Source organism: Sinocyclocheilus anshuiensis, unplaced genomic scaffold (assembly GCF_001515605.1).
Source record: "Sinocyclocheilus anshuiensis isolate Anshui unplaced genomic scaffold, SAMN03320099.WGS_v1.1 scaffold415, whole genome shotgun sequence".
Lineage (NCBI taxonomy): Eukaryota > Metazoa > Chordata > Actinopteri > Cypriniformes > Cyprinidae > Sinocyclocheilus > Sinocyclocheilus anshuiensis.
In genome coordinates, this window is record NW_015552655.1 from 474,669 (window position 1) to 493,223 (window position 18,555).

Below are 18,555 nucleotides of genomic sequence, written 5' to 3' on the forward strand. Positions count from 1 at the left end.
TATATATATATATTAGGCTATTATATAGTATTATAATAGCATTATATAGTGCTTCAACGCATTATATTGTGTTTTTTTTTGTCACAGATCGGACTATTTTTTTTGGATAAGCAAGAAAAAAAATATTTAAAACACAGAGAATGACCATGACGTGAAGGGTTTTTGACATAGGCTAATTTTATGTGTATATATACGCAACTCGGTATTTCCGCGCTATCTGTTGTGCGTGCTTTGATTGTGTGCGAGAACAGAGCGTGAGTGACGAATTGAGCTCTCTTTCATTTCTTCTTTTTGTGGTTTAAAATTGCTTGTTTGTGTAAATTGGCAAATTAATCTGCCAATCACGTGCGTGCCGAATGGTAGGGTCTCATCCGTACGTATTACGGATCAACAGCGATCTGTTTAACTCCTAATATGTGAAAGATCAGAGCAATCTTTCATTTACTTATTTAACATGAAATTGTCAAATTGCTACTCCATATCAATCGCATACAAAGAAAATACAGAATAATTAGAACAATCATTAACATAAATAAATAACAGAGTGTCATATCTATACACATTTTTCCCAGAACGTTCTTGCGACCCGGTAGCAATCCTTCCACGGCCCGGTAGTGGGTCGCGACCCGGTGGTTGGGGACATCTGCACTAGGCGACACTAGAAATTGCCTAACCTAGCTTGACCAAACACGTTTTTCTGGCTTTCTGAGGTTACATTGTTATACAGTAGGGGGCGCTTTTAATAGTACCGATATAGTACAGCATCTCTGGATCCAGAAGGAGTGGATAGAAGTGGTTGATCTACTGTTTATGTTTTAATGTTTTGATCATTGGCTCTGAAATTTTTGTGAAAATGAACAACGACATGATGGGAGTGACAGGGCTCTGTCACAAAACCATGAAGAACACTAGACCGAAGTGACAGAACCCTGACAAGAACTGGATAAATGCAACATTTACTTTTGGCCCACAGCCCTCAACCAAGTTTGATTTTTGGCTTTGCTGTGAAAACCTCCTTGTGGAACCTTATTTTTAAGCTTGTCAGAGTTCCAACAATATGAATCGAACAATACAACGCTGTGCTTTAAAACAAAGTCCTTACCTTCATAACAGATGTAGGGTAGACTTTTATTGCAGTCTTCTTCCTTCCACATGCCGAAGCTGAGCAGGACCACACAAGCATCCTCGATGTACTGTTCAGGATCTGGCTCGGGTTCAGAGATGCAGTTGCTGGTGGTGGTGCTCTCGGTTGTGGCGCCTTCGGTTGTGGGACCCTCAGTTGTGGTGCCTTCGGTTGTGGTGCTGTTTGTTGTGGTGCCGTTTGTTGCAGCATTAAAAGTGGTGCTAAATGTTGTGACCTCAGGGACAGTGTTGTATGTTGTGGTCTTAGGGGTGACAGTCGTTGTTCTATTACACATAGTCATGGCACTTTCAAGATCATAACATGTCATATTTAAGCAATCAAGGATATCAGTCAGTATAGGACATGTATCCTCTGCTTTTTCAGTTTGAAATATTGTGGAAGTCTTTGGAGAGGTTACCGGAGCAGAAGTTACTGTGGAGGTTTCTAGTGAGGTCATTAGGGTAGATGTTGTGGTAGTTATTAGGGTGCTCAGTGGACTTTCTGTAGTTGAGGAACATATAGGAATCAGTTTATTTTCTTTATTTGGAACAGGATGACCAGGGTACCAATTCTGATATGTAACAGGATCCCCATTGGACCATTCGGCCCAAGGGAAGGAGCCATTGTAACTCCTGCGGAGTCCAACCCAGTAGTCCGAAGAGAGGTTCTTCACAATGAGATGGACGTTACTGCAGGTCATGGTCGTCAGTTCTTTGAAACAGGACTGACAGTAGAGTCTGGCATCGTCCCATGTGGCATTGGGTAACTGAGGAAAATACTGCTCCTCTGCCCATATGACTGAGCCTAAATGTGATAATTTGAGTAAGAAATCATTAACATAAATAAATAACAGAGTGTCATATCTATACACATTTTTCCCAGAACGTTCTTGCGACCCGGTAGCAATCCTTCCACGGCCCGGTAGTGGGTCGCGACCCGGTGGTTGGGGACATCTGCACTAGGCGACACTAGAAATTGCCTAACCTAGCTTGACCAAACACGTTTTTCTGGCTTTCTGAGGTTACATTGTTATACAGTAGGGGGCGCTTTTAATAGTACCGATATAGTACAGCATCTCTGGATCCAGAAGGAGTGGATAGAAGTGGTTGATCTACTGTTTATGTTTTAATGTTTTGATCATTGGCTCTGAAATTTTTGTGAAAATGATCAAAAACGCCGGCAGGGAAAAATTAAATATTTTGTATTTTGAAAGAATTTTGACTTGAAATGGTTACTCTTGCTTAACTCAATGTTTAATTCAAGGACTGTTTAACCTTTTTGAATCATGTTTGCATTTGTGTGTGTGTGTGTGTGTGTGTGTGTGTGTTCACGTAGCAAGTGTCACAAACTGTAATACCATTCCATTGACAAAACATTTTAAAAATCAAAACATAAAATGACAGAGGAGCACCAGAGGGTTAAATTATGTTAAAATATCTAGAAATACTTCATAGGTTGTATTTTCAATAAAAGTGTATGTTGTCTTGGTGCACTGGCATTATACAGTTGCATCAGAGCACATTTTGGGTTACATAACTGTTAATGGTTCACTATTTATGGATCTTACTGTAAAAAATCAATGCAGATATATGGAATATTGCTCATTATTTATGCTTTGTTATGCAAATCTCAGGTGAGTTTTTCCAAAAAGTTTTTTGAGGATGTAAATGCAAACGATATGAGAGTGGAATAAAAGAGGAACAGTTACACAGTTGTCCACTCATGACTGTAAATGAAAATGTTTACTTGGAACTTCATAAACGTTTTAAGAAACATGCAAGACATCCTATTAATATTTTATATCCCTCAAATAAAGTGGTATGCATAGACTATCAGTACAAAGTTTGGAACAATTGAAGGGTTAGTTCACCCAAAAATGAAAATTAGCCCATAAATTACTCACCCTCAAGTCATCCTAGGTGTATATGACTTTCTTCTTTCAGATGAATCCAGTCAGAAAATTGTCTTTGATCTTTCAAGCTGTTTCATGGCACTCAGCGTTGGCGCAAGCTACATTAAAGTGATTATTGCGTTTTGATTATTGATTTTTTTCTTTCAAAAACGCATTGATTCGCTACAGAAGGCCTTTGTTTACCCCCTGGAGCCGTGTGAGACATTTTTTTTTATGGATGGACGCTTTTTATTTAACTTCTTTTGGACTGATGCATGCAACACCCGCTGAGTGGCATTAAACAGCTTGAAAGATCAAAGACAATTTTTAATATAACTCCGAAGTATAAAACGAAGATTTGTAAAGAAGAATGTCAGAGGATTTCGATATAAGCCAAGAGGAGACTGGTTTTCCTTTGCTAAATGAAGGAAACTTTGCTTCCTTTGCTCCTGTTAACAAACGTTGGTTTTCACAAGACTCACCGGCGCATGCGCAGCGCTGACCTCATACGTCATCCGCCCGGAACTGCTTCTGTGTACAACTGTTGGCGCAAGCTACATTAAAGTGATTATTGCGTTTTGATTATTGATTTTTTTCTTTCAAAAACGCATTGATTCGCTACAGAAGGCCTTTGTTTACCCCCTGGAGCCGTGTGAGACATTTTTTTTTATGGATGGACGCTTTTTATTTAACTTCTTTTGGACTGATGCATGCAACACCCGCTGAGTGGCATTAAACAGCTTGCAAGATCAAAGAGAATTTTTAATATAACTCCGACTGGATTCGTCTGAAAGAAGAAAGTCATATACATCTAGGATGACTTGAGGGTGAGTAATTAATGGGCTAATTTTCATTTTTGGGTGAACTAACCCTTTAAGGTGTGTTAATGTTTTTGAAAGTCACCAAGGCTGAATTTATTTGATCAAAACATATAGTAAAAAACAGTAATAATGTGAAAAATTCTTATGATTTAAAATAGCTGATTTCTATTGTAATATATATTAAAATGTAATTCATTCCTGTGCTGCAAAACTGAATTTTAAGCATCATTACTCCAGTCTTCAGTGTCAAATGATCCTTCAGAAATCATTCTAAAATGCTGATTTTCTGCTCAATTTCTGATTATTATCAATGTTGAAACAGTTGTGCTGCTTCATATTTTTGTGGAAACCTTGATACTATTTTTTTCAGGGTTCTCTGATGAATAGCAAGTTTAAAAGAACAGCACTTATTGATCAGTTTTCATATCCATCCTTGCCAAATAGAAGTATTAATTTGTTGTTTTTTGTGAAAACTTTTGAATGGTAGTATAATATGGTTTCCACAAAAGCATGAAGCATATAAACCTCTGTCAGTTTACAAACTTACTCAGAAGAAGCGGCAGCCACAGTGTATTCATCTCACATCTGTTTTTGTTGATTCGCCGGTTGTCAGTCTCAGGTCAGGTCAAGACCTTGTGGAGTAATGAAAACATCATCAATGAACAGACAAACTAGACTCTTCAGATAAATCAACTGAAGGTAAAATACTCACTCTGCCCTCAATACTCTGCTGTCCACTGATGGTCCTGATCTGATCCTGAGCTCTACAGTCTGGCCTCTAACAATAACCTATTCACAGAGCCACTTTGCATAGGAACCCTCAACAATTCCATTGAACCTGCATTTGCAAATAACTGGACTCAGTGGAAACATTTGAAAATGTTTTATAGTGTTTTTAAGCAGTATGCCTAACTGAGAATTAATGTAGATTTAGCTGTAATTTTTAAAATTTGATCAGTGTCTTAAGTTGGGCTCTTGACCCTTGACTTTTTCTTTGTGTTTTTGGCTGCTATAGCAGTGTGTTTATAAAATGAATTTGCAGCAGCAAAAGTTAAGATAAAATTTGATCAGATAACTGAGACATCTGGTGATTTATGGTAACTATTGATGGTAATATAATCATGAAGTGGCCTGTTTCACTGCTCTCATCTTCAGTCTCATCACTGCTTATTTGTGTCGTGCACTTTTGATACATTTACACTTTGCATTATTAGACATCTGCTACTGTTGTTTAAGCATTTAGTTCAATTCAGCAAACAGTTATTACACAAAATAAGACTCAAACTAATGTTAAACCTATGCATCCTTTAGACACACACAGACAGACATAAACAATCAGCATATGACTCTCAACAATGGTGACTATCAGCAACAACCTTCGGTTACACTTTATTTCGATAGTCCACTTTAGACATTCTACTAACTATAAGCAACTTTGTAACTACATGTTAACTACATGTCAACTAATACTAACTCTCAGAGTAGACTGTTAGGGTAGGTTTAGGGTTAGTAGAATAAGTTGACATATATTTGCAAAGTTTCTGATAGTCAGTATGTTGTATGTTGTTGATCCATCAAAATAGAGTGTTAGAAGATATTAAGCAGACAGTCTACTAATACTCTAATGACTGCTAGTTGACATGTAGTTGCAATGTTACTTATTGTTAGTAGAATGTCTAAAGTGGACTATCAAAATAAAGTGTTACCCAACCTTCATGCTGCAATGCATGCTGGGTTTCAGCATGGTACATAACTCCCAGCATGCATTGTGGCATCAGCTGAATTGTCCATTTATTTCCTTGAATTCTAACTATTTGCTTTTTTTGCTGTTGTTTTTTTAGTAGCTTAATTGATTTATGATGTTCAGAGCTGATTTGTTTATCTGAATATTTTGTTCAATTGTCAACATTGTTGAGTGTTGTGTCTAAATGTGTCTCAATACGTAGTTTAAAACCCCTGTTAAAAATGTGCTGTAGTATTATTGAGAGTTGATTTTTGTACTAATACTTTATGGTGATGTTTTATTGTACTTAAACAATACATTTTTAGTTTACTCTATTTTCAGCATTCAGTTTAATCTATTACCAGTAATACAAACAGAAACTTTAATCATATAATCTTATCACATGTGGTTTCATAGAGCTCATTTTAGTGCATCTTATTTGCATTCAGCATCCTGCAAGATGAGAAATCAGAGGTATAGTCAAGACCTCTGAGTTAATGCATTAATTACATGATAAATTGAGTGATCAGTGATGAACACCTACTGTTAAAAAGCTAAAGTCAATCTGAAGCTGGTAGTGCTGTTTGTAGAGTTGTTCAATCATCCACTGCTGAGATCTTGCGAGATTTAATGTCTTCTTTCATTGGCTTCTTTTAGTTGATTTCATCTAAAGCTGTGGCTGGAAGTCAGTTATACAGACACTTTATATTTAACAGTATTAGATGATTTAAAAAAAAATCACAATTAATAGATAACATCACTAATATAACACTTGCAGTTGGTTTGTAAAAGTCATTTATGTTGCATTTACAACATTTCAAACAGCAGATGTCACCAGAGCATGCCATTTCAAACATTTTTAAACATTTAGCAAAATAATTGACTTTTGAAAAGCTATGTCTCTTTCATCACTAATCTCAACAGTGGTGATAATCAACTCTGCTTCAGTGCTTCTTTAACACTGTATTGTGGACACACATGAACACTGAGAAGTACTTTTAACAGGAGGATTTTGCTGTGTGGTTCTTGAATGGTCTTGACTACACTTCTGTGTAAAAGACAAGTCATGCTGGTCTATTGTTGGGAGAATCTGGGCCAGACATATATGGGACTGAGTGGATCCTAACGCTCCAGTATGGTGTTAATAAACTGTACTGTCCCCAGAGACCTTCTCAGAAAAACAGTGGTATAAAATAGTCCCTACATCACATTGCCCAACTTCCCTAATTCCTCCTGGACACAAACATTACAAGTAGTTAGTTAGTTTGACATTACAAGCGATATAGTAAGGTAGAGTGGGGGAAAGGAGTGTGTAATTTATTTCTGTGAAACAAAAGTTAAATGTGTTCAGAAAAGTTATAATAGTTTTAGTGACAATGACATCAATTATAAACCAAGTATGAAAAAATGTCCAGAGTTTTCATGTTATTAGATTTTTAACAAAAATTAAATTTGTACCAAGGGGGCGTTTTGCCCCACAGGTGGAGTAAAATGCCCCCCAGTCTGACAAAGCAATTTGCTTTAAACATTTACAGCAAAATCAGAGTACAGGCAGTTTATCTTAAAATTAAAAAAATATAATCAATAATTATGAATTACAAAATTATAATAGCCTATTTGAAACATTTTTGTTAGCTTATGCTAACTGACTGGCTAACTAGCTACCTGATGCTAATTTTAGGTAATTTTTTAAATATAAAGTCCAAATATTTGTATTCAACCAACTAGTTAGAATACATTTGATGAAAAAAAAACAAAGGATTTGATGTTCAGAACAGAATAACTAGCTACAGTAATTGCCCATTGCCCACTTTACGTTTGGGATAAACGGTAGGGGAGTGGGGGGCATTTTCCCCCACTCTACCCTAATTTATTTAATGCTTACAACTTGCGTGAAGCCACTTTAAATCACTTTAAGTAGGATGACCATACGTCCTCTTTTCCCCAGACATGTCCTCTTTTTGGACCTAAAAAAATGCGTCCGGCCAGAATTTCTAAATCGTCCAAAATGGCGATTCGGATTCGGCTTTTGCTTTCTACAAAAAAGCTTTTGCTTTCTACAGTCGCCATTCATTGTGTGTGTTATTGTATTAATGCCGCTCCTGCTGGATTTCTGGCCATTACCGGCTGCTCCCGCAAACATTCTAATATTAAATATAATTTTCGCACATCAGAGAGCCGCTATCAATATGCAGAGTATTTAAATCACTTTGGATGCAGCTCATGTTGGATGCAGAGTTGCCAAATCTGCATTTTTTTTGCACTGAATTGGGTTGATTTTAAACTGTTGCGGAGGGTTTGATTTGCTCCCGTGGGTTAAAGGTTGCATAAATTACATTTGACTGAAATGCTTGTATTGAAACATTTTGCATTCTAACGACGATAAAACTGTGGTAGATTTTGTGATGGATGGCCACTGGTAGGAAGTCTTTTAGCTGTGTTTATGATCAATCTGCATAACGGTGACTGTAACATATGTATTTTTGGTATGGAAATGACATATTTGCATTTACTTTGGGGGCCCTCTAAATCCCAACAAGTTTGGGCAGTCTCTCAATTAGCTCCTTCATCCCAAGCTGAAAATGAATTTATTACTCATAACTCATTTCTCGTGAGCAGAAGTGAAACTGTTTCAGTTCAGAGCGTTGAACCGATCAAACAGTGAAACTGTGAGTTTGAGCTGAAAATCAGATTTGCATTGGCAGCTTTAGTGATTCTGATCGTCTCAGAATAGAGCAGCTCCGTCTCCAGAGACCATGTTCAAACCCCAAGAGCTTCAGTTCACATTTACTGCTAAACACAGCTGTTCTCAACTATTACAATCCATGATAACTATTTTTGAGAATATAAGTCTTAATGAAATTGCTCATCATTGTTTTTGAGTTTGGCTCAAAATAACACAATACATAAGCATCTATTATTAGCAAAGCTGTTGCTTCATAAATAAAATGACAAAATGGTGTATCTGCTGTCTTCAGGTAAATTATGTGGAGTGTGTTTGCATATTGATTGCAGTGATTGCACTCTGACCATCAGTGGAGTCCAGACTGAAGATGCTGGACATTATTACTGTCAGAGTTTACACAGCATCAACAGTAAATATGTGTTCACACAGTGATAAAGAGTCATACAAAAACCTCCATAAGTCAGAGTCACAGTGACTGAACTGATGCTGCAGCTGCTCATGAGGATGTGAAACAATATCATCACAAATGCATCTGAAATAAAATCATCTAAACAAATTGGTCATTCTTAATATTCATAAAGGTCAAACCATTGCTCGAGAGCAACAACTAGATTAAAAGTCCATCTTTGTCTGTTTCTGGAAAGCTCTGGGCCAGATGTATATGGGACACTTGAGGTGTCCTCAGGCCCGGCGTCAAGGGGGTGATCACAAGCCCCCCCTCCCAAGCCTGGCAGAAGAGAACGTAAAAACGTAATTAAACCAGTACAATGTGAAACAAAATGTTACTCATTTTAAATTGAATCGAGTTTTAATCATACCATAACCACTAAAAAAATATCAGGCAAAAATCTGACATGACCGTCAGACTGGTGGTAGGTGGAGATTTGTCTCCTAGTAACGCTAGCCTATCAGGGAGCTTCTTACAATTGCGTGATTCATCAATGATGGCTAGATAGATTACCATAAGGCAGTATAAAAATGGATATACGAAAATATATGATAAATCGGTCCCATAGTTTGCCAAATGCGACCGTGCAATTGCAAGCATCCAACAGCAATGTAGTAGACACGCCAGTCGACAAGACACCAACACCGATTGATCCTCTGCCCTCGTGCTCCAGCTCATGCACGCCTGGACCGCCAAGAGTGCCTTTCGACCTCGGTGAGGATAAACCGAATCAGGTTAAGACATTTTCCTCTTCGCCTTTGCTACAACCAGCATCGATCATTTGTTGCGTCGTGGTGTACGTCACGGGAGTGGTTGGAATACTCCGTGGAAGCAGATGCTACATTTTGTTTTCCATGCAGGAAATACTTAATTTCTCCATCAGACTCAGCTTTCACTGTAAGGGGCTTCAGTGATTGGAAGCACGCTGTAGAGGCGGGAAAAGGCCTTAACAAACATGCAGCGTCGAAAGAACACATTACAAGCATGGCACTCTAGAAAGACAGAGAAAAACGGGCTGAAAGTGGACTTGAAATTTCCACTATGGTTAACAGTAACCAATTAGCTAGGAATCACTACTACCTCTCCTCTGTAGTGGACATGATTGAATTTCTTGTTGTGAATCATTTGCCGCTAAGGGAAAGCACAGATGCTTTTGATTGTCTAACAGAGGATGGAAGTGGACTTTTCCTTTCATTATTCGAATATACCCTCCGAAAAGACCCAGAGCTAAGGAGTGTTATGAAGACAATATCACGCAATGCAACGTACAGTTCTCACGAAATTCAAAATGACGTCATTGCAAACATGAGCAGTCTGGTGACTGAAGAAATAGTTTGAGAAGTTGCAGACTCATGGTACACAATCAACGTAGATAGCACATGTGACCCAACTGGAATGGAAACTATTTCCATAATTGTTCGTTTTGTTAAGGACAATTATCAAGTCACAGAGCGACTTCTTTCCATGACAACAACTGAAAAAGGGGATGCCCAGACCCTGACCAACACAATAATTACAGAGCTTGAAAAGAATGAGCTCAGTACTTCTAAAATATTGAGCCAGGTGTATGACAGGGCCTCTCTCATGTCCGGAAAAAACGGAAGAGTACAGAAAATTTTGCAGGACAAATTAGGAAGAGTGATTCCGTACGTGCATTGCTTCAATCATCAGCTCCATCTTGTGGTAGTTCATGCAATATCCACAGAGCCTGCGGTTGAAGACTTCTTTAATGTGTGCAACTTGCTTTATAAATTCATAAAGAAGCCAACCGTTGCTGTCTTGTACGGAGGGCAGCAGCTTAAGAGATTACTTGAACAGCGATGGACAGGGTATCTTCAAACGGTCAAAACAATTCTGAATTCTTTTCAAGACATTACTGAGTTGTTAGCCGAGATCAATGGAAACCGCAGATACGAGATGGAGGTGCGCATGGAAGCAGCTGGCCTGATCAAGTTCATTGCCCACATGGTGTATAAGATTCTACAGCTGCTTGATGCTCCAAACAAACTGATGCAGTCAGAGGACATGGACCTTCTAAGTGCATTCAAATTAGTTACATGTGCTTCAGAATGCCTTACGCCGTGAATCTGACTTCTTAGAGCTGTGGGAGAAGGCCGACGACACTGAAATGCCAAGACCTCCCAAACGAAAGCGGACCATCATCAACAAAGGCCTTCAAGAATATCTGCTGGAGGAAAGCATTGGCCAGGCTCAAGGTGATTTTGGAAATCAAGAAGAGCTCAGACGATTATACTACAGTACTTTGGACGCAGTGCTTGCAGAAATCTCAGAGCGTTTCGGAGAAAGAAATAGCAAGTTAATTGAAGCTCTTTCAGCTTTTGATCCACAGTATGACAGCACTTTCTTGGATGCGCAACTCGTACAAGATATGATGAACTTAACTAATTCAGAAGTGATTCATTCAGAATTTATTGTGGCCCGACAATTCCTGAGTAAAGTACTGGCTAGATCTATTTCTAGTGGCGAGAAATTAACACTTAAACAAATTCTCCAGGAGCATCATACCACGCTTGAAGCTATGCCTAGTGTACTCACTGCAATGAAATGTGCGCTGACATTTGGAGCTTCTACAGCTACATGCGAAAACTCATTTTCTACTCTGAAAAATGTGTTCATGGACAATCGAAGGAGCATGCTACATCAGCGAAAGGCCCATTTAGTGCAACTGGCATTTGAAAGAGACTTGACAAGAAAATTTTGGGATGAATGGAAAGATACTCTACTGAGAAGTTTCAACGAGAGTAAGCGCCGCAGACTCCAGCTGTTCTAGCAGGTTGGTGTTATTTTATTTATCATAGAATGCGTAAATTGTTTATAACATCATCTTATTTTAATCATGACTTTTTAAAAAATGTTTGCGTAAAGTTTGAACCAGTTCTGATGTGCATCGGGCCAGTGCAAAATCATAATACATTTTTCTTTTTTGCGAATTGTGACGATGATTAGTAATACTAATCCCTTTTTTTTATAGGCTAAATTAAATTATATCGATACCAAATGCCCACTGACACTCACGCTATGTGCCCCCCGGGCAGAAGGGATAGCCCCCCGTTAAAATTCTGGCGCCGGGACTGGGTGTCCTGCTACACAAGCCAGCATCATCAACCTGCAGCTTTCACCTGCACATCCACTGAAGCTCAGCAGGGTTGAGTCTGGTCAGTACCTGGATGCGAGACCTTCGAGGAAGACCAGGTTGCTGCTGGAAGAGATGTTAGTGAGACCAGCAGGTGGAGCTCATCCTGTGGTCTGAGTGGGTCCTTACACCCCAGTATGCTGTTAATAAACTGTACTGTAAAAAGCCCATGTGTGGTTAATATAAACCCCAGAGTCTTTCTCAGAAATATAGGGGTGTAATTCTGGTGTAAAATGGTGGTCCCTACATCACATTACCCACCTTCCCCCCAATCCCCCTCCACACACAACCATTACAAGTAGTTAGTTAGCTTCACATCACTTTAATTCCTGACAACTTGTGTGAAACCACTTGCCATCACTTTAAGGCCCTACACAAGCACACACTCATATTCTGAATATTGTCATATATTATTAAATCAGTCTGTGCCTTTCATATGGTTGCTATGATTCCTAGGATCAGTCATTACAAAGCATTAAAAAACTGTGATCAGTTATATAGTGAACACAACAGCACATCTGTCAGTGAGTTTTCAGTGACCTCAGTTTATTGTCCTGATCAATGAAACAGCACATTAAACCAACTTAAACCTGTTCACTGCTGCAGTGTTTGCATAGAGAGTGTGTTTTACATGAGCGCCACGCTTCAGTGCTCTGCATGTGTTTATAACTCTGACACATGAAACATGATCAATAACTGTTTTACACTCTAACTGAACCTACAACCAACAAAAATTATTTTCATCACCATATTGATCTGGATGCTGACAGTATTATGTAGAGGTTTGTGTCAGTAAAGATTACATGTGTTGATATTTTTTATGTTGTGAAGAGATATGTTTGTAAAAGTATTTGTGATTTCTAATCTTTCTCATTTGACAGAATCTATTGGGCAGGTGAGAGTGACTCAAACTCCCTCAGTGCTGCTCGCTTAAACTGGACAATCAGTCACTGTAACCTGTACATTTAACAGTGATGCAGACTGCTGTAATAATGGAAATCATTTTCTTAACTGGTATCTAAATAAACCTGGAGAAGCAACTAAATTCATGATTTATGCAACAAGCACCCTCCAGCCAGGAGTTCCATCTAGATTCAGTGGCAGCAGATCATCTGGGAGAGATTTTACTTTGACCATCAGTGGAGTCCAGACTGAAGATGCTGGACATTATTACTGTCAGAGTTACCACAGCAGTGGTGGTGGTGTGTTCACACAGTGATAAAGAGTCATACAAAAACCTCCGTCAGTCAGAGTCACAGTGACTGAACTGATGCTGCAGCTGCTCAAACACTATCACTCACTACTGACACACAGAGACCAAACACAGAACTACACATGAGCTCAAAACTGAGTTAGTAGTGAAATCAGCTCTATTAGACTGATCTGTCCTGTGACGGGTTTGACAACTTTTTTGTTAGTTCCAGTTTTATAGTTGTGGGTTTTTTGCAGATTCTACTACACTCAAACTGTGAGTTTGAGCTGAAAATCAGATTTGCATTGGCAGCTTTAGTGATTCTGATCGTCTCAGAATAGAGCAGCTCCGTCTCCAGAGACCATGTTCAAACCCCAAGAGCTTCAGTTCACATTTACTGCTAAACGCAGCTGTTCTCAACTGTTACAATCCATCAACAGCAGCTGAAACTTTAGTGAAGGAAGGACACACTGATCAATGATGCAGTCGAACACAAATGTAAGGCGTTCAGAAGCTTTATTGAATGAACAGCAATGGCAGCACATTGAAAGACTGCTTGAGTATTGAGCTGTAAATCAGGTGACTGCTGTGAATCCTGCTGCTCTTCACTGGAGAAACATCAGCACTCGGAGCTCTTGAGGAACGAGGTCTCGTGATCAGCTCCGTCATGTGTTACTCTGCAGACGAAGCGCTCGCCGTCTTCCCAGCGTGCTTTGCTGAGGCTCAGGACGCTGCTGCGGCTGTAGCGTCCGTCCCGCTCGCTCTCTGCGCTGGTCTGAACCCCCTCGGTGACCTCTGACCCGTCCAGCGTCCAGCTCACCTGCGCCCCCTGTGGAGAGTAAGAGCTGAGCAGGCAGAGCAGTGCGGCTGAGTCTCCAGAGATCTGCAGAGAAGAGGGAGGCAGCAGAGACACGGAGGGCTTCACTGCGGGACCAGCTGAAACACACAAACACACACAACACTCACTTCTTCACATCTGCAGCTACAATCTTCACTGGAGCAGACGTGATAATGCAGCCAAAATCACAATCAGCTCATCTTTACTGTAACTCCACATCACTGCTTTCATTCATATAACACAAATATCCTGAATAAAGTTTGAAAATATTCTCAGTTAAATCAATATTCACTACTACTAAATGTATCATGTACTTATATAATATAATTTATTTATTTAAGTTATTTATAATAATTTATATTAATATAAATCAGTTTTCTGAAGCAGACATGATACACTGCAAAAATATAATTGTTTGATATTTTCTGAATAAATAAGTTACATTTTAAATTATTGTCAAACTGATTTTTAAACACTGTCCACATGCAAACTCATGATTATATTTTGAAAACAATTTTGAATTATTCCTTATTAAATGTATTTTAAAATATTCTTAAGACACATAATTATTAGCAAATATAAGTTTAAATTATAAATGTTTACATTTTTCATTTACTTTTCATTTGTTTTTGTCTGATGATACCTACAAAATTATTATTATTTTGTTTGTGTTATAAAAATTTTGGATTTCAATTCATGGTTTTCAAAAACTCGCACTTGTTAAATTTATCAAGAATTTAGGGCAAAATTATATTAAAACAACTGAAAATACATCAAACTAATACAATCAATCTGTTAAAATGCAATGAAATGTTATCAGTAATAAGATGTGAAGTTATTCATGTAAAAACAAAAATGATTTTCAAAATACATGAAATATGCATTGAAAGGGAAAAAAATATGTAAAAAAAAAATCAATGAATAATATATAGTTGTGAAACACACAAAACTAAATAATGAAACAATTAAATTCATCATGACAGGTTGCAATAAATAAACGTTTCTAAATTTGTTCTTTGTTGACTTCAATAACATTTCTAAAATAATGGTTGCTAAATGTTTGCTTAGTCAAATAATTGAAAAAATAAATAAAAGTATCATACATTTTTATGATAGAATTGAAGAGACTTACTGATGGTCAGTTTAGTCCCTCCACCAAAAGTGTACCACAGTGCTTCATTCTACTGAAAGCGTCGTACAAAAACCTCTGTCACACTCAGATGAACACAAACTCCACGACACTCACACACAGATATAGGACTCCTTGTTATTAAGAAATCCTTGTTATTGTATGCAGATTGAAATCATTTGTTTCATAATCAGTCCCAAAATTCATGATATTTACAAAACACCTGTTATTTAAACTTTCCTAATTCTATTTACCTGCTTAATAATTAAATCTTTAGCAAGATTTAGATTATTATTCCCTGTTGAATGACCTTTGACCTGTTATACAGTATCATGGATGATATCAAATCTCTAACACAGGTATTAAATGCTCTCAGCATCAAAGTCTGAATGAAACCGATCGTTAAAACAGTGTTTGGAGAGAGAAACTTGACCCAAAATAACATGAAGTAAATCATGAGTGTCTGTTTCTGAAAATGGAAAAAATAAATTTATTAGCAAAGATACAGTAAAACTGTTTCTGCAGTCTTCAGGTAAATGATCTGGAATGTGTTTGCATATTGATCAGATGCTTCAGTGCTCTGAGAGTGTTTATAGTGCTGTGAGTTTAACACTTCATCACTGACACACACAACAATCTTCATCAACATGACCTTCATCATCATCTTCATCTGGACTCTCACAGTGTTTGCTCAAGATTTGTGGAGCACAAGTTTGATATGAATTCATTTCTTCAAGTATATTGTCAAAGTTTTGAGTTGATTTTCTTCTGGTTGTGTGTTTCAGAGAGTAGAGGACAGATCAGCGTCACTCAGAGTCCCTCAACGACAGCAGCTCAACCAGAAGAAACAGTCAAAATCAACTGTAAAACCAGCACAAATGTGTACAGTTGGAATAGGAAATACTATTTAGCCTGGTACTTACAGAAACCTGGAGAAGCACCTAAACTCCTGATTTTTGATGCAGATGTCCGCCAGTCAGGAACTCCATCTAGATTCAGTGGCCGTGGATCTAACAGTGATTTCACTCTGACCATCAGTGGAGTCCAGACTGAAGATGCTGGACATTATTACTGTCACAGTGCACACAGTGGTCCAACATTCACACAGTGATAAAGAGTCGTACAAAAACCTCCATCAGTCAGAGTCACAGTGACTGAACTGATGCTGCAGCTGCTCAAACACTATCACTCACTACTGACACACAGAGACCAAACACAGAACTACACATGAGATCAAAACTGAGTTAGGAGTCAAATCAGCTCTATTAGGGTGTACTCACCCTAGGCACAGTTGCCTTAAACCGAGCCCAAGCGCAAGCCCCCTCCTCCCCCGCTGGGCTGCACTCACATTGCACTTTACATTCCTGGCCGGAGCACGCCTACGTCATTATGAATGAATGAATGAGGCATTTATATAGCACTTTATTGTGTATGTACACCCAAAGCACTTTAAAATCATATGAGGGGGTCTATCCTCAACCACCACCTGTTAACTTTATGGTTTATTATTTTGAGTCGTTTAGGACACGGTGACACACGGCCCTCTCACAATATAGCCTATTGATAAACAGATTTATTGCTTTTGCCACTCACACCATGTCTATACTGGATGTGGAGCGGCATGACACGACAAATCCCAGACAGTAAACTACTACCTCGTTCTATTTATAACATACTGACACAAAGATGAAATGATTTGCAACAGTCGCATTGTCGCGTCCAGTGTAGATAGCAGCCCTGTCCCAAATCGCACCCTAAACTCTCACAGTCTTCCTCTGAGTACACACTGCCATGACGTTATGTCACTTTGACTGTTGGGTAGAAGTCTGCCGCGGAGCTCACCTTAGTGAGGGCTCGGCAGAAGTGCGCATCGAGGGCACTTGCGAGCACCCTTCTGAAAGCTAAAATGATGAATGGGACACCCTAAGGTCTCGTGGACTTAACGGACATGTGCATGTGGCGGCCATTGTAAGTCCACAAGACCGTAAGTGCACATGAAGTGTGCCATTTGGGACAAGGCCGATGACTTGAAGCAGTGCATGCCGGTTAGAAATTTTGTCCGATGCCATGTTACTGTGACATTTATAACATACTGACACAAAGATCAAATGATTTGCAACAGTCGCATTGTCGCGTCCAGTGTAGATAGCAGCCCTGTCCCAAATCGCACCCTAAACCCTCACAGTCTTCCTCTGAGTACACACTGCCATGACGTTATGTCACTTTGACTGTTGGGTAGAAGTCTGCCGCGGAGCTCGCCTCAGTGCGGCGTCGAGAGAAGTGTGCATCAAGGGTGCATAGCGGCCGCAATTGGGGGCACTCGCAAGCACCCTTCTAAAAGCTAAAATGATGAATGGGACACTCTACGGACTCGTGGACTTAATGGACACACGCATACGGTGGCCATTGTAAGTCCGCAAGACCGCAAGTGCACGTGAAGTGTGCCATTTGGGACTGGGCCAGTGTCAAGCTGTTGCGACGTGTGTGCTGCACATTTCCAGTTCCGTGCTCAGGTACATTTAGCGCTCACACTACATGCGTACTGAACTGAACCGTGCTCTGGCCCACCTCTTCCAAGCAAGCCAGGGACGGATAAACGGAGCGATCACACTAGACAAACGAACCAGGCTTTGGGGGTCAAACGACTTCTGTAACCCAAATGAAGCACGTTGATGAGCGTGCGTGCTCTTGTTCTCGCTCTAGTTGATGTGTGCGCACTTTTCTGGGAGAACCGCCCATAAAAGCAATTCCGCCCTTTATGATGTCATACAGGCCCATACTCGAAAAAAACATTCCGAAACTTATTCGAACCCTGAAGGAATGTATTTGGCACAAAAAAAACTCCATCAAACGTCCAACTCGTTTTTCTTCAACTCTTTAGCAGTATAAAATAGTCAGAAGGCATGAAATAGCATTAGAGCTCCTCATTACATTTAAATATATTTACGTAAGCATTTAATCTTTACACATTTGAGCCATCAGGAGTCTTTCTTCATGGGGTTTGAATTGGATGTAAATTTTAAGCAAATTTTTTAAAGTCCACACTAACCGATAAATCATGTTTTGTGCATAAAAATGCTCACACATGTGAGTCAGTCAGTAAGAGTGTGTCTCAATCTGCTCATTAGTGTCATGGTTCATAGATGCATCGGCCCCTTCTGGTCGTTCGGTGTACTACTGTTGATTGATTATTAGGTTCAGCTGTGGCTCGTCAGCTGCCCTATATTAGTCTCAGCGTTTGGTCTTGTCTTTGTCAGATCGTTGTCTCATCAGCGCGAACAACGTGTGTTAAGGCGGGCAGCTCCGGTTTCTTCGGCTCTCTGTGCTCCGTTCTCTAGTGATGCGGTCAGCTCAACACAAGATCCAGAGCCCATGCAGGTGGGTAGGGCTCGGCTATCCCGGGAGGAGAAGGATCGTCGTCGGTCCAGAGGATTATGTCTGTACTGTGGAACGGCGGGACATTTTGCCTCTGTTTGTCCGTTAAAAGCCAGTGCCCAGCAGTAGATGGGAGGTTACTGTTGGGTGGGATGTTGCTGGAGAAATCCTCTTA

General features: G+C 39.4%; 1 protein-coding gene across 1 annotated transcript in view; it reads right to left on the bottom strand.

Annotated features, from left to right (window-relative positions):
• LOC107667201 (receptor-type tyrosine-protein phosphatase eta-like) overlaps positions 1-4,460 on the bottom strand; it is a 10,855-nt gene extending 6,395 nt beyond the window's left edge. Inside the window, exons 1-2 of the mRNA XM_016458807.1 lie at positions 4,383-4,460; positions 1,103-1,927 (exon numbers count right to left, since the gene is read on the bottom strand). Coding sequence (XP_016314293.1) covers positions 1,103-1,927; positions 4,383-4,413 — 856 coding nt within the window. The 5' untranslated portion in view covers positions 4,414-4,460. The remainder of the gene's footprint in view (positions 1-1,102; positions 1,928-4,382) is intronic.
• Between the last annotated feature and the right edge of the window lie 14,095 nt (positions 4,461-18,555).